We start from the raw sequence: 22,686 nt of genomic DNA, 5'->3' as shown, positions 1-22,686 counted from the left end.
TCTCATCAAAAAATTTGGGGGCCTATTTTCGAGCCCGTAGAGCCCAAACGGTTAATCGTAGATAGGGCGTGCCATTGACTTTTTTAACCTCCAGGCTGTTATGAACAACTTTCGTGCTCGCCCGAAGCTGAAAAGTCTAAGACAAAAAATTTTGTGACACAGTAACTTTTCGATGTCAGAATTTTCAAATGTAAAACACCCCCGGTTGGTGAACGGGGTCCCAAATCAAAGATCCCTTCGACTTACCTCAAGCTACCTGTGTTCCGTACATCTCACGAAAGTTTCGAGTAAATCCGTCAAGGAATATTGTAATGCTAGCAGAAGAATATAGTCATCCAGGCTCTCGCGTTATCGATAGCTCTATCCAGGGAAGTTACTGCAAGGATGCTATTGCTTGTACGTACGTATATGCGGCACAAACGAGGCTATAAAAATTCCTCAGTTGCGTTCACTCGAGAATGTCCCATTTCAACGGCAAAACAATCGACTCGTAGAGTGATAAAAATACTTTTTACTACTGATCTAGAACAGGGCTCTCCATCACTGCATATACGGATACGCACACAAATACACGCACTGTCGCACTGTGGGAATAAGACACGTAGGCAATACACATACGTAGATGGATACTGTTTGAATCGGGCTTAAATTTTCGATGTTTAGGGGCTCACAGTGAGTAAACCGTGCAATTCTAATTAATATTATATACAGTACTTGTCAATGCAGCCTAGTACTTGTGATACAGAATGGTTTCGCCGACTGAAAGTAAGTTGCAGTTGTTTAAATCCTTTCAATAAGATCCAGTGTGAAAAAGAATATAATAATAATAATAATGATAATAATCAGCAGGAATACAATAGGGTTTCTGCGAAGGCAGCAGAAACCCTAATAACAATAGCCCCAAGGGGCACTATGGCCAGCCTGTCAGCTTTTTATAAAATGGCAAACGATGCATTTTGTAGGTTAAATTTGTCCAAATACACTCCCAGCTCATGGACTAGTCAATCCCAGGCTAATAATTTACACAATTCAATCGTGTTTTCATAAGTAGCACAGACAGCGACTGGAGCTTGCAGGAACAAATACCTCAGATAAATCTTTTCCCTTGGTCTTATTTATTGATTTGAATGCGGAATAGAATTGGATTTTCTGAAATTAGCTCAATAAAACAAAATTGAATTGGATTTGCTGTTCAATTATCAAAGAATACTACGATTTGTATTTGACAATTTGTACACGATCGCTCAAATAATCTTCTAACCATTTGTGGGGAATACCTCTAATTCCGTATGAATTTGATTTACGTAACAAAATTTGAGGATTTAACGTATCAAAGGCTTACTTAGATCGAAATAAATTCCAACAGTGGTGTTTCCAGTTTCTAGATTTTGAAAAATATGGTTGGTTATAAGTGTTTAAGCCATTTTATTAGAATATCCCTTTCTAGAACCAAATTGGGAGTTTGTATTAAATTATATTTCTCCATAAATACCACGATTCTTGTATATACAATTCTCTCAAGTAATTTAGATATTGATGGTAGAACTGAGATTGGTCTAATTACGGAATACATGTTGATCACCACTTTTGAATAAAGGAGTAACTAGAGCAGATTTAAAAGGAGTTGGTACTATGCCAATTGACAAGCTACAATTAAAAATATGACTCTGAGGAGCTGAAATCGAATCAATTACTGATTTCAGAACCTTTTGACTAATTCCATCAGCCACATGTGCTTTTGCATTTCATCGCTTTGGCTAGTTTCTCTATTTCGTTACTAGAAGTTAGATACAAAAATAAACTCTGATCGTTCATGTTACTCAAATACTCAGTAAAATGTTTGGGTGAATTAGGATTTTTTTCTGCCAATTGGGGTCCAATTGACACAAAAAAGTCATTGAAAGTATTTGCAACATTTTGATCGTCCTGTATTACTGTAACGCCGTTTTTGAAAGAGTCAGGGTAATTTTTACTTTTTACCTTTGCTCTTGCCTAGAATATTATAAATGTTTTTCCACGTTTGTTTCATACCACTTACTTCATTCAATTGTTTGATGTAATAATTCCTCTTGGCAATACCTAATAGCTTGTTGAATAAATTTCTAAATTTACAATATCTATTTTTTGATTGCTGTGTTTTATGTGATTTGAATCGTTTATACATCAAGTTGCTATGCTTAAGAGATATAAGTAACCGATTAGACATCCAGGGTCGTTGGCGGCTAGAATACCGGGAATTCTTAGCAGTCCTAATTAGAAAAGAATCATCGACTTTAGAAATATTATAGAATCTACTGTATGCAATTTCTGCATCGTTTATATACAACACATAGTGCCAATTGGTTAAAAATCTGTCAGGTTCTATCATTTATAAGTCGATAGTTTTAACCTCCTTTTTAGGAGTTTTTGTTTTATGCTGAAAATTGAAAGAAGTGAACACCATATAATGGTAAGAGAAATCACACACTAAAACACATGATTCACTCTTGTACTGGCGGAGGCTTCCTATAACATTCTTCACAGAGGTTCACACGTGGAGGAAAATAGGCCGCCCAAATAGTTTAAATTATGGTGGCTGATAAGGGCCAAATGCAATAATTTTAACACAGCTTCGATTATGCAAAATGCAAAACGAGAGTTATACAGCAAAAACGAACTGGTCATTTTTGCGTCCTAGCAAAAACGAATTTCACCGCACAAAAACGAAATATTATAGCGCAAAAACGAAAACATTCGTTGTTGCTCTATGATTTTTCGTTTTTCCTACATAATATTCGTTTTTGCACCCTAGCAAAAACGAACTAATGAATTATGTTCTAATGAATTATTTTCATATGACCTCGATTATAGAAAAGAATACAAAACGGAAATCCATAGAGCAAAATCGAAAGTTCATTTTTTTGGGGTGCAAAAACGAAAAATCAAAAAGGAATTTTTTCGTTTTTGCGCTATAATATTTCTTTTTCGCGCAGTAGCAAAAACGACGTTTTTTGCAAGGGCACAAAAACGAATTTTATGGTGCAAAAAACTCATAGAGAAAAAACGAATATTTTCGTTTTTGCGCTCTTATATTTTGTTTTTGCGCCCTAAGGATTTTGTTTTGCTTTTTTCTATAATCGGGGTCGTGTAAAAATTAGTGCATTTGGCCCTTATCAGCCAGCATACTGAATGGCATTTTAGATGGCATTCTATTTTGGCACAAAGCCATTGCAATAGACCGCCCTGCAGGAGCTCTCAGGTAGCGAAGTTGCCGCTAAAAGTGTTGTCCCTCCTTGATGATTCAAACACGGTGTATTTTGTATAGGTTTTAGTTAAATAAATACATTGATTCAATGCTAGCACTGCCATACTTACTAAGTTCGGATACTTAACTAGATAGCCTAATCTATTATATTCGTCAACACGAATATAAGCGAACCACATACCTAGTTGAACAGAATTCTTCCCATCTTACGCGTTTTCATCTTTTTGCCAAATTATCTACTTGATTTTTCAAATCGATTCAGCATCTATTTAAATTATTACTCGAATTGATTCGATAAATCAAGCAAATCACTTGCTCTGCAAATCGTAGCGATTGTAGAAAGCGAAAGGTTTCCAACGGTTTAAGCTTATTCCTCGGAAAATGTTGCATCATCACGACCAAGCTCTTACACCTCTCCGTGAACCAATTTCATTTGTTTCATGATTGATAAAATTTAAATCCCGTAGGTATGACCGAATCCCGTAGGTATGAATTTAGCAATTTATCATTCGTTAACTTCTTGGCAGACTGCCAACAAACTGTCGGAAACGTAGGTAAACTAAAAGGCGAACCATTAGTAAGCTACAGGTATCGACCCACCTTCGTGCATATGAAACGCCAAAAGATCGCTGAAAGCATCTTCAAAGTTTCCCTTGAAAACATCAAAATGTCTAAAATACTAATTTTGGCGAACATTAATGGCTGCGAGTCGACCATCTTAATTTTCATCTGCGTAGGTTTGGGCTGCAGATGTATGGGTATATATATACTTGGACGTAAACCAAATATCAAGACAACCCATTGAAGCGTCTTCAATGCATTCCAAGATAACTGGATTCTGTCTACGGACGGACGGTGGACAAAAGTGAACGACTTAAGTCCCAAGTGGGCTTAGAATGAGATATCGTTTATATGTGTTAATATGAGATATACGTATGATAAAGAAAATGTTTATTCGGTACAAAATCTACATTATATGCATATATATACATATATATTTGATTTTCACAATGGCACCACATATGCTCACGCCTGCTGTGTTATAAAAACAGAAGAGAAACCAGCTTTTCTGGAAAACTTTTCATAAAAGTATTCAATATCAACAATGAACGAGAGAAAATTATTGCTTTAAATAAATAAACCGGTTCTTTAGTATTATTATGAAAATATCTTGGCAATAGAACGAACGACGTAGATTCAGTGCCATAAATTAATCCTCCCTTAAATGCTAATATATGCGCAGAAACTAGACACAGAATTGGCACCACTAGTGACAAACAACAACTCAAAAATAAATTTGGATATTGATAAATCTTAAAAAGTTGAATCATGGGCCATAGTATGAGGGAGGATCACTCCTATCTAGTGTGTGTACAAATTACAGTGCTATACTATAGGATTTCTTTGTTGTTTAATAGCAAAGTTATCTTGCCTCTCTAAGCAGGATAAGCGACAATCGGCAAGTTTCAAATTATCACGCACCATTTTGAGGCGGATTCGTGGGTCCCGAATTGTTGTACAAAAACTTTCATCCAGGTGATGACAATGGCTAACAAATACAAGTAGCATTATATATGTTTGTTTTTAATGGTAAAACGATTATCTAATTTTAAATCATCTATAAAAATAACCAATAATATTTATCAGGCAATGATATGCCAGAAACATATAATTGCGCACATGTACAGCTTACAGATAACTGTTTGTTGCAGAAACCAGGGTCAATGACGGTCATCGGTTAGTGAGTCGCAATCGCTTGGTAATTTTCATCAAAAAGGTCACAAAAAAGTAATTCACATTAACCACTGCAGACATGAACCCGAAACGGATTTTTTTTCGATATGTTTCTATGACTCAGTTCGCTCACAGCAAATAATAAATACCGAAAGAAACCTACTGCTCAACGGTGGTAACCGTTTTATCGCCAGGCATGTGATTTTACGCTGCCGCTAACTGGTAATCGCATACTAATTGCGTTTATTCCTTAGCTTCTCTGACCTTGGAGTAATTATCTTGACGATCTGACCAACATGTTGGTTACGCAAATTATTATCTGTGTCTCGGGTTTCAGAAGACCGCACATGAACAAGCACGAAAATGATTCTTGTTTTGATTTGCCATTTGGAATTTGTCTCTCATACGCTAGGTTTAAGATTGAATTACCAAATCGGTGTTTGGTAGTTTTACATTATCATTGATTTATACACTTAGAAATGTTGGTTGAATTGAAGCGCAAAAGACCACGTACGTAGCTTTGTAGAAAACTGGCTACGCTCAGTTGATGTGATTTCTATCTTATATGCCATCTTTATAATCAAGACCAGGAGCTACGTGTCGGTAGATATTCTGATTTTGTGGACCGGTACTTTTAGCATAGACCGGATCCTCACGGATTCGAGGGGTTGTATGTGTAGCCGGGGCTGGCTTCGGTTTCTTTTGAGGGAACGGTTGACAATTCAATGCTTTTCGCAGATTCCATCTAAACCTTGGATTAACGATGAAATAAAACACTGGTTTACATGCTAATGTGAACATGGCCCACCAGGTGGCACTAACATACACGCCGCTACTGATGTCGTTGGTGGCCTGGTACACTTGCATATAAGTCATCGAAATGAATATCAACCAACAAAGAAGAAAAATTAACCAGGCTACAAATATCGTTACCGCTAAATAATATTCACGCATTCGGTACTTATAAACGTGTTTGTGGTACTCTCGTCCGTCGTAATCTTCATAAGGTCGAAGGGCAACAATCTGACTGTATAATTCATCTTCCGACCAATCATCTTCGTCAACAGCCTTCGTGCCACGCCCTTTACGAACAGGTGATTTCTTGCTGTCAGCCGCCAGGTTGCCACCGTAACTCTCAGCTTGCGCCGCCAATGCTGAGTCGTCCCATGGCGCTACCTTTGCGGTCAGCTGGCGATATTTGGTCGCGATCATCGGCCAAACTATAATCATGAACAAAAACGGCACACAAAACGTGTAGAAAAACATGGCATTTAGATGTGAAGGCATTTTTGGATTGTTGAAGTTGCACTGGAGTTGACGCGGGTAGTAAGTAGGAGTGCCCCAACCCATCAGCGGAAAGAGTGCGCAAACAAGTTCAAAAATCCAATGTCCCACGATCATCATGATGACCACTATATCGTTGTAAAACACTTTCGAGTGCAGATTCGGATTCCAGAATTTTAAGCACCGTTCTAGCGTTAGGATGACGAACGTGTGGCTGTTCAGTGTTTGATGAAAGGTCCACGTGATCACCTGAGTTTGACACAATCCGACATCGGTGTACAAATAGTCGAAACCGAGCGCAGCTATTACTGTTGGGAGACACCAGATGACTACACCAATAATGTCGGAGGTAGCCAAACTGATAAGGAAGTACATAACAGGGACCTGAAGGCGCTTTCTTTTGGCAAACATCGAGATTAAGAAACTGTTCAACAACAAACTGGGAATAACTACGAAGCAGATTAATGTCCCGGCTATAGCAGCATTGGTTGGCTGATCGTAAACTCCCGCCATCGTTGTTCTCAAAAACACTAATTTCGTTTTCGAGTGTGAAGGAATTCAAGTCCAACTCTAGCCGACTAAAACTTCTGTGAACTTTAGTGTTTAAGTTGAGTTAAGATATATTTCAACGTATCTCGGAAATCACGATGTATGACAAATAATCGATAGACGTCACACGAATTATCGTTTGTTATCAAGTTCAGAATTTCCCAATTTCATCACCACAATTGAAGCACCTCAACATATCCAAGAGTTGTATCCTATACTAAGTATTTTTTTCTCAGTTGAAAGCAGAAAAGCAATTCAGTATATCTCCAAAACTGTGTAAGTCCGTCGCAGTACTGAGTCAAACTGACACTGTAGAGCGATTATATACGTACGTATGTGCAAACAAACTGTTTGCTAGGAACTCCGACGTTGTTTACCGTCCTGGATCGAATCGCCTGTATATCGCCTTTATTAACAGTCGTGACGTACCATTCTGTACGTGTTCATTATATTCCCACAATTAACGAAATCACGCAGGTTTATAATAATACAACTCGGCTCTTATTCGGTGGATAATAGATTACTGTCGCTTAGAATTCCTCAGGTAAATGCATAGTGTGCTACAATACATACAAAAACACATGAGATCGGCTTTGTCTGTTAACGGGAAATAAATTCTTAAGAAATGAGAATATAATCTTATTTTTAGAACGCGAGCGTGATTTAATACCGGATAGGCCTAATATACTACGTAAACGCTTTTGCGAAGCAACACAAAATTGTTGCTACGTATATTGCAAGATGAAACGACGTAGACTATGGTATCAGTTTCGAATCCCTGCCGCAACGTTATAAATAATATCAATCGAGTATATTCGAGTATAATATATATTCCGCGCTTACTCGGTAAAGTTTGGGGAATGAAAAAATCTTAAAGATATTTTCTACCTATTGAAATACACGAATATACATTACTTAGATATAATGGAAATGGTAAGAATCAACCTTGAGTTATATGGTCAAGCAATACGAAGTAAAACAGGACTTCGTCTGATTGACGTTGGAACATGGAAATTAAATATGCTGTCAACTTTGAAATACTTTTTTTGCGTTTGACGTCGTTCGCAAAAGCCGTTCTCTTTCAACGTAGATTGTTATAACATAAATTGGTTTTATTTTCTGCATGTTTGCACACTTTATTGCAAGTAGGTCGTGTTGTAAAGATAACTCACGCAATTTCTAAATTCTCAGGCAAGAAATCAGATGATCTTATACATGAACACAACAGTACGTAGATGAATCAAATGTCAAATGGTCTTGATTAAATTCTCCTGTACTACGAACTACGATTCACAAATTCACAAGTTTCGATTGAATTTAGTCAGCTCTACAGTCCCTTACTTGAAAAACTTTTTCCAAAAAAGTTCTTACATCATTTTAAAGGAAATGTAATACCGATTTTCCTGTTGATTTTTGGGTTTTTCCTATGCAACAATCAAGAGCAGGGATGGTGTGAATCTACAACCACATATTTTTACCGCGTGTCAGAAAATGTACAAATTCAATTCATTTGAAATATCTTAAGAGTCGGTAAAACCTATTCCCCATGTTTAGTGAAATGGCGGTGCGCAGTGGAAAATCCTCTGGCGCGAATCTCAAACTAAAGCGGTTTAAGTTCAGTGTTTGCCCGGGAGTGTTTACCAGAATTAACGCTAGCTTTGTACATCAGTGATCATTGAGACAACTACAGCTAAATGTTGCCTTTATATATGCCGAAACATTAATTGAAAATTACAAATGTATACAAAACCAAAAAAACAACTTTGGGAATGCCCCTATGTTAAGTACTTACCTTGCATAATACTTGCTCTGGTGCCGCATTCAGGGGCAGTACCTGCAGCATTCTGTAACGCTTCCACCCACGATATCATATCTTCTTTATCAAAAACTAAAAACTATCAAATAAAAGATTACATTTTCATCGATTGTTTCATTAAACTTTCATAGGTTTAACTTAATCATTAAATGGTAAATAATTAGATCTAATTGCGTTTCGATTGGCAAAAGATTGAAAATTTATTGGATTTGCTCTTACAGTGAACACAATGGCTCCATCTGCCGAGTAAATTTCAAAACCACTCTGTTTCTTGTTTTTTGCTTGCGAAAGTGCCACAATTTTATATCCTAGAAAAAATAATTCATCTTCTTAATTCTTACACAAAAGGAATAAGATAAGTGAGATTCTATTTATTTCCACAAACAAAGTCTGATATTTACATATCTTAATGATTACCTTTTATTGATTGGTTAAACTTTGGCTCCTTCGCTTTCAAATCATTGAACGTATAAAATATGTCTTTATCGAGTACGCACCACCGTTTCTGATTGCCTCGAACGCCCAGAATACTTTTCTTCTCTAGCCATATAATAATGATAAAGCGAAGCACAATTCCAGTAAGTTTCAGAGATCGAAGTTTCAACATCATAATGGAAAAGGGTCACGAAACACCATGCCATGATGTGTGATGTGCTACAACTTTTGTTAGAAACTCTATATAAGTACAATATGAAGGGTCCTGCTAAAGTACGAAACGGCGAAATTACGAAATACGAAACGTAATTACGAAATGCGAAACGAAATGGAAATTTGTTGCGAGTAGTGATTTTTCTATGGGAGTGCTAAAAATTGTCGATTATAAATATCGCAAGTTTTCTTGTGATGAACGGCCCCAGAGATAAGATAAGTGCTCGTAGCTTCTCTAAAATTGCCCATGAAAACTCTTAAAATGTGCGGATTTTGTTGAGCATAAATAGCCGCTAGTCGGCCATCTTAATTATTATCGGGCTAATGTAATTTTGTGACGCATCCAGGGACACGTAATGCACTGTATATCGAAACACGCAACTGCCCCCGTGCAAAACTACTTTTGGCAGCACCAGATATGAGGTACCTAAAGCATCTCCTGACGGAGAAACCTATTCTCATTGTTGCTGCACCGTCGATGTCATGGAACTTCATTTTGGACCAACCTCTTGCATTTGGATAATTTGGGTTTCGAAATGTGCTTCTTTTCAAGTCAATACGTCAAAGCTAAATAACTTAGAGGAAACCTACATCAATATGTACCCGAGAAAAAATGTCTACAATAAAATTTCTGACTATTTACACGAGGAAAACGACCACGAACTATACGTCAAATAGACTTCAATTGAAAATCTTCAACCATATACGTAGTATAGCTATTTCCAAAAGCTAGACGAATTAAGTAAACGTTATTGAAATCCAATAATTAAATTTGATAGACATGTATATTTTATCAACCGAATGCTGCAGAACTGTTAGGTTACTGTTCGTACGTACCTTTCTTTTCAGTAAGGAACCCAGCTTTTGTTCCCTCTCCTATGCTGTTGGGAGTGACTTGTTCTGGCTCGTTTTGGGCAGGTTCCGACATCTTGCCTGTTAATATACAAGTGGAAGATGGATAGGTGGTTTGCATATCCAAGAGTGGTCACTGGGAGGAAAAAATTATGAGATATTATTTCGCATGTGACTTATATAATCTCACTTATTCAAAGAAGATATAAGTGACACCACAATAGATGATGATTAAATCATCATCGATTGTGGGAGATTTATTTTTCTAACGTCACAAGGTTCAATAAGAGTGAGCGAAGACTCCAATCAACGTTTTCGAATTGCGCACTTTCTTGAGCATAGAGGGTATTATGGATCTACAGGGGCCGCATCGTTGGACAGATTTTAACATTTTTTAAACTAAAATCTCGTTTGCGATTATTGTCGTCCATCCCTCTTTTGGCACAAAATTTAAACTTGTGAATCGTTAGAAAGTTGACAATTTCTTTTTTCTTATGCTTATTTCATGTTCCCGGACTATCATGATGGCCACGCGCATTTCTAAGGAGAAAATTTTACGAATGCAAGATTAGCAAAGATGGTTTTCAATATTGCTGCAAAACTTGTATTAAATTATATACTAAGCAATATCGAGGAGATAATAGAGAAGCTTATGATGATTATATGACAGAATATATGAGAGAAAGATATAAAAACAGATCTTAATTTTAAAATGAAACAATGTTTACGGTCTAGATTAACACAATTATTCAACCAATAAGGGTAAAAAAATATTCTAAAGCGAGAGGTTTCAGCGAATTCTAACTCTTTTTTCAATTTTCAATATAAAAAGTAACGAGTAATTAACGAGTGATATAATGCATATTTAAAACAGTGATTATTTAAATTTATATGTGTTAGATTCTTATTTTTAAACATAAAACGTAACGAGTAATTAACGAGTGAAATAATTCATATTTAAAACAGCGAATATTTATATTTATATGCGTTAAATTCTTATTTTCAATATTAAAAGTAACGAGTAATTAACGAGTTGAAGAAAATATCAATTTTAATAAAATAATGACTAATAAATGAATGAACAGATACTACAATTCAAAGATATCGATTTAAATGAATTAGAAAAATATTTTAAAATTAAAAATTTCATTCCTATTAAAGATTTGATTAAAACTGCGCGTCTTCGTGTAACTAATATTATTAATTCTATCTGATAGATAATTGATATTATCCTTCAATTCATCATATCTAATTTTGCAATTATCATAGAATTCTTACAACTGTTTTATACTATAAACTGAAAAAGAAACTAATCCTGTAAGCATAATAATTGATTTAATATTCTGTTGATTTCTGTAAATAAGGCGTAATAAATTTAATATATTTTCACTCATTTATTTATTAGATTAATTCACTAATCTGATTCAATATTAACTTTTCTATGATCATTTTTATTATTATTCCCATCTAACTTCTTTAACTTTTTACTCAATTTTATATTTTCATTCATTAGATCTTTACTGATATTTTCATAGTAAAAGAAAAGCGCGGCCAAAATTAATCCTCCTGCAACTAAATAATGTTTCAAATCACTTTTCCCAGTCGGGATGAAACCATCCATTTATTTAATTAAAAAAATTAAAAGATTGACAAGTAATCTGAAATATCTTATTTTGAATATTTAGAGTTGAATTATCATTTTTGAGTTATGATATTTTATTTTAAGATGGTGTGATTTATTGCTTCGAGTATAATATTTCCCACAATTACATAACACTTTTTCATTAGGTTCATATTCAGGTGTATCAATTTTATTGTCTAAGTTACATCGAATCCCAACATCTTTATATAATTTTCATTATCTAAATCACATTGAATTCCAACAACTTTGAATGATTTTTCATTTGGAATGTCGGGGATGAATCTCTTTTCTTCTACTCTGATAAACATTACATAGCATTCTCTGAAAGGGCAATAATGTAAGTGTAAAAATAATGTTTTATGTGAATTTTCATTATTAAAAAGTGATTGCATTTCATCTGTAATTATTAAATGTTTAACTATTTCACCAAATGTTGTGAATTTTGGAATTATTGTATTGAATAAGATTTTATCTTTATCATTCGATAACTCTATTATTAGATAATGATTTTTAAACACTAATTCAGTAATATTTTTCACTTGAAAACGAAGACGTGCAGTTTTAATCAAATCTTTAATAGGAATGAAATTTTTAATTGTAAAATATTTTTCTAATTCATTTAAATCGATATCTTTGAATTGTAGTATCTGTTTATTCATTTATTAGTCATTTTTTTAATTAAAATTGATATTTTCTTCAACTCGCTAATTACTCGTTACTTTTAATATTGAAAATAAGAATTTAACGCATATAAATATAAATATTCGCTGTTTTAGATATGAATTATTTCACTCGTTAATTACTCGTTACTTTTTATGTTTAGAAATAAGAATCTAACACATATAAATATAGATATTCACTGTTTTAAATATGCATTATTTCACTCGTTAATTACTCGTTACTTTTTATATTGAAAATTGAAAAAAGAGTTAGAGTTCGCTGAAACCTCTCGCTTTAGAATATTTTTTTACCCTTATTGGTTGAATAATTGTGTTAATCTAGACCGTAAACATTGTTTCATTTTAAAATTAAGATCTGTTTTATATCTTTCTCTCATATATTCTGTCATATAATCATTTTAAGCTTCTCTATTATCTGCTCGATATTGCTTAGTATATGATTAAATACAAGTTTTGCAGCAATATTGAAAACCATCTTTGCTAATCTTACGCTTACTAAATTCTGTTATAGCTAATTTATCTAATTCACATTTAGAACATTTCTTGTAGTATATATTTATAACACCAGTGTTATTTGTAATATTGATAGTTTGTGATTGTTCTGGCTCCATTTTAATATCAAATATTTGTTACTAAATTGATTTTAGAAGTTATTCATTTATATTTTATTCATATATATGAATATTTGAAGAGTAATAGGGAATAATATGTTTCATATCAAAGGTTGAAGGGGCGAGTGAGTAAAAAATAAAAAATAAATTCGAGTGTGCGAGAATTTATTTTTAATTTTTTATGAGCTCGACCCTTCGACCTTTGGTATGAAACAACTTATTCCCTATTACTCAGGATCAACAAATTCCTCAGATACAACTACATCTTCAGTGAAGAAACTAAACCAACTACTGCTTCACCCTTGTTGGCCAATTTAATTTATAAATTCAAATGTTTGCGTGATGCAAATAACACATACATTGGTAAAACAATGCGACATTTGGCCACAAGGGTAAAGGAGCATGGAACTTCGCCTTCAGCAATTAAGGAATATTTAACATCATGTAAAAATTGTGCATCAAATTTTTCTTTAAAAAACAACTTTTCAATCGTTGATTCTGGAAAAAATGACTTTCAAATCACCATCAAAGAGGCATTATATATAAAATCCAAAAAACCAAGTATTAACAAACAACTCTCCACACATGGTGTCTCATTTTTACTGAACGTATTTTTATATGTTTATAATCCATTTGTACTTTGTAAACTAGGCCACTTCATGCCTGCATGATATTCTCTGTAATTAGTAACAGTATACTATACATAGTTTGTATCTTTTCATGTCATTTCTTGAAAAGGACTCGAAGAGATGAGTCGAAATCGATCGAAATGTTTGAAAATGTAAATAAACTCATTATCATCATGAAGATTGTGATAGTTGCGTTCTTATTATTATCTAAATCCATATGAGTACAATAACAAATCCAGTTGAATAATAAGAATATCTATCAAATGATTTGGAAGGAGTAGAAATAACTTTACTTTCATCTTTATCATTGACACTTTCATTAATTATTTTTTCATTTTTACCTTTTTAAATTCTTTTGATTTAATTCCTAATTGCCGAGATCATTCAATTTGTTTCTGTGTTCTGGGTTTTTCTTCACAGTTAATTCTTTCACTTCTTCAACTTCGCTCATTTATTATAGAACTTTTACTTTCAATATTTGAAAATTTTATAACTCCAGTTGATGATAATGTCATAAATCCACCTAATTGAAATGATAATCCAATCCATTTATTTAATTCAGTCATAACTAAATAATCATTTTTCAAATCGGAATATAATTAATTTTCATCTTCAATTGGTAGAATGTAATAACATAATTCAGAATAACTTTTTACTATTTTTCTGATATCGTATCATTAATTCTAGCTATTTTCGCAGTTTCATAAATCTTAGATAATTTGATAGTTTGATCTGATTTCATTATATCTTATTCATTATAAGTTAAATTTTTAACCAATAAAATTGTTACATTTTCCAGATGCAATTGATATATCTAATTGATGTTTACAATACATAAATATAATATTCAAAATTATTATTTGTTGTAAGGTTCTCTGTTGAGTATTGAAATCTATATATTTTTCTAACCATTTCAATTGGTTAAATTCAATATATCTATGAACTTTCTTTAATTTCATTTTCTGTGTTATGTAAACTTTTAACATTCTATAATGAACAATATAATTATATTTATTATTTTGTGTCAACATTAATTTTTCTGTAAAACATGATCTTTCAGTTTAATTTTTTTCTGATATTCACTTCAATAACTATCATTTACGGCTATATATTCAGGACAAAGTGGTAAGTTTTTAGAATTAAATTTTATATCATTAGGATATTCTAAATCAACTACAAAGAAATTGGAGCATCATCTTTTAAACTCATATTTGCACTTTCCCAATCAGTTTTATCATCATTCTCAACTTCTGTTCATATGAAATCTTTACATGGTTGAGGTTACATCATTGCCCAATCATGAAAAAATATTTGCATCAATGTATTATAATTTATATTCATCATTTGCTTTAAAATACCAAAACACCACTAATTCCACCTCATATTGATTTTTCAAACAATACTACCATATCAGGTTCTTTTAAAGAATCTAATTCTACATTTGTATATTTTAAATCACATTGCCAGGTTAAATCAGGACTTGAATAACAATAACAAGGATCAACATTGAAATGATATAAATTAACTTCTCAAAATTTTTCAAATATATCAGCCAATATCATAACATCTGATTTTAGATATAAATCAACTAATTCACCGTGATTTTCCATTTTAAAATGATTCCAAATATCTAATGTCTTATTAAAAACGTCATCTTTCATATTCTCATTTTTTTAATTGATTATAAAATTGTTCTTTTAATATTTTTATTTCTTTAAAATCATCATGTGTTTTATAAAATGAGTAAGGAATTGCACCTTTATATCTCTATAATTTAAAATCTTGTTCATTTGGATAATGATATCGCGTTATAGTAAAATCATTATCAACTAAACTTTTTGCTAAATTATCTAATGAACTTGCTAAAAATCTATAAGAATCTTAAGCATCCAAATTGAAATGAAATATAATTTTCAGATGTTTTAGCTAATAATCTAAAATCATATTTTCCCACATTTTCATCATTTATAGCATTATATTCTTCTGTTTCTTAATTAATTTCACCTAGTTTTCCTGATAATTGTTTTATGAATAGATGGGTATCATATCAGGATAAATTTTGAAATAATATTGGTACGAAATTCACTTTTTTGTGCTTGTAAATTACAATCTTATGTGAAGCTCCACGATATTTTAAATTTTAAACAACGGATAAATGGTTTTCGTAATCATATTCAAGTTTAAAGATTCTATAATTTACGCATATGTCACTATTTTGCAATTTCTCCCTCCATGTCTGAATGTATCTATCTTTTAGAGATTGTTTTATGAAATTTATCGACCGTAGATCGATTACCTGATCTTGCCACACATAGTTCAGCCCACAGTTTTGCATAATTTCCTTTATTTGGCAAATACAATCTGATACATATAAATCTTTTTTGTATACGTCGTACAAACTATTATACATTACTAGATTCAGCTTTGACTTGTTAGCATTCAAAGTTTTGTTCCAATATTTGATTCTAAGTTAAATAGTAGTCGATAAAGGTAATCTGCCCGTCTCGCCATATATCATAGTATTATGGCAAAGTGTTGTTACTTTTAGAACTAATTTACAAAACCTTGGGTGAACTTTTTCTAAGATATCGATATTTTCATGGCCCCATATTTTGCACCCGTACAATAAAATGGGTGCCACACAACAGTCAAATAATCTAAAAACTAAAATTACATCTTCTGCCTTTTTGAATAATAGTAAACATTGCTCGAACAGCTTTGTTGTGAATTTCTTTTTTTTGCTTTTGTAAATTTTCCATCACAGTTAAACAAAATTCCATGACTTTCACCCTGTCTTGCTCCGATGTTTGAAGGGAAAAAAATGTGAAGTATCGCCTTTAAACGATACAAAAGATTTGAAATTCATATAGAGGTTGTGCACGGTGTTCAACTAGGGGTCCAGGGACACCATGCCCACTTGTGAAATGGTTTCAAATGCTCAACAATCTAAAAATTTCAATATTCAACGCCCCCTGGTGACCATTTACAAAAACCAACGACCTTGAAACTCACCAAAATCATAGAACATGTCAGCAGCTACGATTTTGTAATTGATTGTGATAACAAAATATGTCTCGTTACCAATTTAATATGGAAATACTAAGTCATTCTACTATTCAACGCCCCCTGGTGACCATATTCAAAACCCAATTACCTCGAAACTCACCACAATCATATAACATGTCATGAACTACAACTTTGCAATTGATCATGGTAACAAAATATGCCTAGGTACCAATATAATAAGGAAATACTAAGTTATTCTACTATTCAACGCCCCCTGGTGACCATATAAAAAACTAATGTCCTTATAACTCACAACAATCAAAGATGATGTCATGAGCTACAACTTTCCAATTGATTGTGGTTACAAAATATGCATAGGTACGAATATAATAAAGAAATGCTAAGATATTGTATTATTCAACGCCCCCTGGTGGCCATATACGAAATCCAATTACCTTGAAACTCACCACAATCATAGAACACGTTATGAGCTACAACTTTCTAATTGAATATAGTAACACAATATGCTTAGGTATCGATTTAATGTGGAAAAACTTTTTCCCACTTACGAATGAGTACTGGTGACACCAAGATGGCCGCCAATTGCGTCATAATTGGCTGATGAAAAATACCTGTCTGAGGTATAAAACATCCCTTTCCAAAGAATACCCATCACAAATTGCAATGAGAAATAGTAAACCAGTAGGAAGCTACAGGACTCAGAATTCGGGCAAAAATTAACATTTTTGGGCACTAAAAAGGTCATAGGACGGCCATCTTGAGTCCGACCGACTCAATTTTTGTTTCGTTGATGGGCCCTGGGGGGATTCATGTATATCCGAAAGATCAAGGTAATTGATCGAAGCGTCTTCAAAATTTCCCTCAAAAAGTTCAAAAATGTGTAAAAAGTGCTGATTTTGGCGAACAACAATGGCTGCCAGTCAGCCATCTTGATTCTGACAGGGCCAGTTTTTGGGCTGAAGATGTGTCAAGGGTAGATACACGTGAAACCCAAATATCAAGACGTTACCTTGAAGCGTCTTCAAAACTTCCAAAAAAAACTGGATTCCGTCTACGGACGGACGAACGGACGAACGGACGGACGGACGACGGACGAAAAGTGAACGCAATAGCACGCTGGGACTAAAGTCCCAAGTGGGCTAAAAAGAGACCTTTTATACCTAAAGCCATCATCTTTTTCCATAAAGCAATTCTCCATACGGAGTCAAAGGCCTTGCGGAAGTCTACGAAACAACAGAAAAGACGTCTACCTTGATTAAGGTATAGCTCAACAATAGACTTAAGTGTGAATAGATGATCGGTAGTAGAATACCCCGCTCTAAAACCTGCTTGATTTTCACTTAAAAGTTTATTTACATTCATAAAACATGTTAATCTATTATTAAGGATATTTGTAAGAAGTTTGCCTAAAGAACTAACTAGTACATTAAAATACTCTGCATGGCGACATCTTGCGAGGCAAGTTATAACTATCTAAGCAATTCAGCAACGAGTGTGTGGATGCGTACTCTGATATGGCCCGTTCTTACATACCCATATAGAACGGTCGACATAGATAGTGTAAATGCGGCTTCATAGTATAACCGTACGACATGACTTCTCATAGCAGGAACTATAACTTCATTTCAGTTAAATGCGAGATCAGTGTATATTTTACCTTTTTCGCCAGTGAACAGTTGAGTCATAGGTTCCGGTACGCAAATATCGTCGAATTCATCGTATATATCCTGGTCGTCAACTTCTATGACCGGCTGCTGGGGAGCTTGAGAAGGTGCAGCAGAGATGTTAGGTATAACTTCGGTTTCATCATAACGGTCGTCGTTATCCTCTAACGTATCCACACATCCACCAGTGCTACGGCTACTCTCTAGTGTATTGCGACCTGAACTTCCAGAGCTGTTATAATCATCTGAAAATGAAAATAGAGAAAAGGGAATTAAGTTGATCAAGAATGGTTCAATCAATTACTATAGTTGACTAGTTAATCAGTTTCATTCCTAGTATCTTCCCGTCTCTAGCCCCGAGGGCGAAAATAATCAATTACTATAGTTGACTTGTTATTCAGTTTCATTCCTAGTATCTTCCCGTCTCTAGCCCCAAGGGAAAAAATAACCCTCTCCCCCTGTGCAAAGTTCATTCGCTCCTCGATTCAGTTTCATCCCACCTCCTACCTACTTGAAGTGTCGAGAAAATTGAAATGAATATCAATCTACGTGACAAAGTACATTACATCTAGAATACTGAATCCTCAGTTGTCATTTTCTCTACTGTGAAAAAATGGCATGCATTTTACAAGCAATTACAAAAAATATGTGACAGTAATGGAGAAGGACGAGCGAAACTATCGTGGTTGAAAAGGGCCATGAAAATATTTCCTGACAAAAAATTAAATTTCCATCGAAATAAATTCGTGAGTGAAAATAATATCGGTGCGAAATTCCATCAAAATGTTTTCGTAAGCGAAAAATATTTTCTTTTGAAAATAATCATGCGTGGGTAAAAATAATCCCGCTATGGAAAATAAATCAGACTCAAAATATTCGTAATTGAAAACAATTTCGGTATTAAAAGTAAATCGCCTCCTTTCAAAATATATTCCAATGACTAAAATATTTTTGCAGTGTAAAACATAATTGTGGGGTTTTCCGGTATAGCGCGCGCTTGTTGATTGAACAGCGCTGGTGGGAGGTATAAAGCTTCTATACTACTAGCCCTAGTATGGTACACGCATAACACGCTCCCGAACTCGCTGCCACCAGTTCCGGCAAAGGCTTGCTGAAGTCTGTCCCTGACAGGTGAAGACGACTCCACGGAGCCCTCATATACACATGGATCAGGGTAATTGAGTAGAGCTTTGGATCCTGAACTGTCACGATGTGCCCGCCTGTAAATATTCAACAGCGTTATAAAATCTGTAAATTTTGTGTTTTCCCTCTAATACCTGTAATGAGTTTGAGTGTAAAATAAATAGATAGATAAATAAATAAAATGTAAAAAGTCGATTTGGACGCAAAAATTAGGGTCAAAAATATCCAAAAAAATTTACACTAAAATTAAAATCAGGGCTCGTTGATTGCTCATCAGACCGGCATCACACCCTGTCCATCTAGAAATAAATAGTTTCGGTAAACCCAGAATACTGTGAATATTGGAGATAGAAACCGGCAACCAGTCCATAATTCGGTAATGAACTAGGCCTATATCAGACCAATAACAGGAGGCCGAAATATTGGACACTAGTTGCTGCTGTCAGTGGCGGTACCATAGTCAATGAGGACAATCCGAGGTTATTGCTAGTTATACTAACATTACGTACTAACGGTACAAACACTGCTGCGCCCTAGTTGTGGCACAATCAATTAGTGCGCGCAAAAGGGAAAACCCGAAATCATTTGTACAGCTAAGATATCTTAGACGTGGGAAAATATTTCGATGGAGATGTAAATATTTTTACTCACATATGTATTTTGAAAGCGATTTATTTTTCACAAATTATTTTCACTCACGAATATTTTTCGATGGAAATTCTATCTTTATATGACAATATTATTTTTTGTCAGGGAATATTTTCAAAGCCCTTATCAGCCACCATACGACGAAACTGACTACCATATGTAATTAGTACAGTCAGGCTCGCTTAATCCGGATCGGCTTAATCAGGCGTTTGGTCGAATCATTTGCATGCTGTCCCTTTGTTCATCAATACACATGATAATGACTTTTAATCCGGATTTCCCTTAATAAACTGGATGAATTTTTTGGTCTCAAAACAATTCGAATTAAGTGGGTTCTACTTTAATGAATTTATGCAGATTCATATATATCGAGGTTGAAAGATAAGTCGATGTATTCTATTAGAATCTAAATGTTATATCATCTTTTCCAGAGAAAGAAAGATTAAAATATGTCGCTGGATAATAGTAGGCGCCCCTATCATTAATCATATAGTATTGTACTTGAAGTACGACGTCAATAGGTATTGTAAAAAAAAGTGATTAACTATCGAAAGTCATCCTGTTTAATAATTAAAATAATAACCAAACCTAAAGATCCGCTGCCAATGTTTTGTTTGTTATGGGATGGTCGCCTGTTAGGTAATTCCGGCGGTAGCCCTATAGCCTGCATCGGTGATACGTGGACAATTTTTCTTTGTTGTTGAGTCTCATTGTCGATAGGTGGCGGTTCTTGGCTTGTCGTTTTGACATCCGTAACCCCGCTGAGGAGTTGACCCACATCGTATTCTCTTAGTTCAGTTATATGGCCGCGTAAAGTGGTACACATCGCGTGCAAATCTTTACTGATAGGCTCATTTTTCAGCGATTTCAGAAATTTTTCAGTACCTGAAAATCGAAACAAAAATCAATTTTTATCAACCATAAACACTATAACATAAACTATAATCATACGTACATTTACGGTATCACAGTGTACTTGGAATAGAAAATCCCAGTTTGGATGTTATCGGTTGCTTTGTATTTTGATCGCAATATAGATCAGACTGAATTAAAATTAGGCCTAGATTAAAAGTGAATAAAACTTTTATTGGGCGCATCCAGGAATTCTGAATGGGAGGCCGAAAGCATCCGATAGACCTGTACTTGATACATGGCAGTTAGCAGCGTGGGTGCGAAGTCCTTACAATAGGGTTTAGAGGCCCTTGAATTAAGAAACATTTCTATCATTTTCTGAAAATCTATAGTGTGATTATAGAGTAAATTTGAGCGGCAATAATTTGCCACCGTGTGTGTAGCTTTCTTAAGTCAGGTTGTGAAAATATTATATTGGCAAAAAATAGGGGGAGGCGATCCGTTTTGGCCATCCTTCGATCCACCCCTGGTTTTGAAGTGAACTTTTCCTCATAAAACCAGGAGAGTTCAATGTGGACTGCTATGAACTCAGTTTTGATAAAGACGTAGAAAATTGATACCATGTTTCTCCGCTCAGCTGAGCTCAAAATGTTGACCCGCCCGGCCACTTATCTACCCTACATTTCTTTTTTTTCAAATCGTGATCAATTTTAACAAAACAGAGCCGGCAGCTATAGAAATGAACTGATTAAAGATTTTATCATATTTTACAAAAATGATGCGACCGATGCAGGGAAGCAAGGTATCATTTTTGTTTATAGCCTTAGTTGGAAGTTTAATTTCACTCTGACCTACTCCTACATTGTATGTTTTACTCTTGGTCAATTTTCAAAGAGTGGGTTAAACCATTACTCCAAGGTTTAAATCAACTATAAACCCACAGTTCCACTGGCGCTTTGATCTGACTGTATTTCAGTTTCAGTTCCAGTTTCATTCAATTGGGTTTCAATGATTCTGAATTCGATTGATTCATAGGGTAGGTTGGACTGTTCATCTATTTCCACAGTGAGACAAATTTCTCTAGATCCACAGTTCTATGGCTGTTGGATCTAACTTGGGATCCAGTTCCACTGTTTTCAGTTATATATAAATTCAGTGTCAAATTCCACGTGTTAAGTTTGATGCCTGATCAGTCCAGTACCTCTGTCATAGTTAAGATAACCCAAATGTTGCGGTGTTATCTCATAACACTGAAATTAAAACTGTTAGTTTTTCCTGGTGTTTTGATATAATCAAATATATCATAGCTATATACCCTTACAACAATTTACCCAATGATCGATACATAGCTATTTCATATACAAATGCGGAAGCTAATTGTAGGGTCCGTTTGACGCCGACATGATATACTGGTGTCATGAATTAGAAATAAAGTTGTACATGTATCAAATTGCAAATGATAATGTGAATGATTCCGTATCAATTTATTGAATATACATAATTGAAAAACAAGGTTTGTAACTTGAACTTCTGGTGACAATTGGGAAATGTTGGGAAGATATTCTTTAGTAACTATCTGGACAACTTTCCGTACAGTCTCGACTACGGTGTTTGCGAGGATAACTTGCACCACTTTTCAAAACGTCAGTGTATTGATAAAAGA

General features: G+C 34.3%; 2 protein-coding genes across 2 annotated transcripts in view; both read right to left on the bottom strand.

Annotated features, from left to right (window-relative positions):
- Positions 1-22,686, bottom strand: part of LOC141906908 (uncharacterized) — a 35,539-nt gene that overhangs the window by 11,615 nt on the left and 1,238 nt on the right. Inside the window, exons 2-7 of the mRNA XM_074796382.1 lie at positions 20,760-21,056; positions 18,374-18,625; positions 10,113-10,208; positions 9,045-9,167; positions 8,847-8,935; positions 8,604-8,706 (exon numbers count right to left, since the gene is read on the bottom strand). Of these exons, the coding sequence (XP_074652483.1) occupies positions 8,604-8,706; positions 8,847-8,935; positions 9,045-9,167; positions 10,113-10,208; positions 18,374-18,625; positions 20,760-21,056 (960 nt within the window). The remainder of the gene's footprint in view (positions 1-8,603; positions 8,707-8,846; positions 8,936-9,044; positions 9,168-10,112; positions 10,209-18,373; positions 18,626-20,759; positions 21,057-22,686) is intronic.
- On the bottom strand, positions 4,204-7,225 carry LOC141907504 (uncharacterized). Its single transcript, XM_074797167.1, has one exon. The coding sequence runs from the start codon at positions 6,773-6,775 to the stop codon at positions 5,540-5,542; it is 1,236 nt and encodes a 411-aa protein (XP_074653268.1). The 5' UTR covers positions 6,776-7,225; the 3' UTR covers positions 4,204-5,539.

The sequence above is a fragment of the Tubulanus polymorphus genome, chromosome 6 (genome assembly GCF_964204645.1).
Source record: "Tubulanus polymorphus chromosome 6, tnTubPoly1.2, whole genome shotgun sequence".
Taxonomy (NCBI): domain Eukaryota; kingdom Metazoa; phylum Nemertea; class Palaeonemertea; order Tubulaniformes; family Tubulanidae; genus Tubulanus; species Tubulanus polymorphus.
This window is presented reverse-complemented; position numbering and strand designations above follow the sequence as displayed.

What these genes read in the sequence shown, in the direction of transcription:
- LOC141907504 (XM_074797167.1), bottom strand. Translation starts at nt 6,775, where the DNA reads ATGGCGGGAGTTTACGATCAGCCAACCAATGCTGCTATAGCCGGGACA.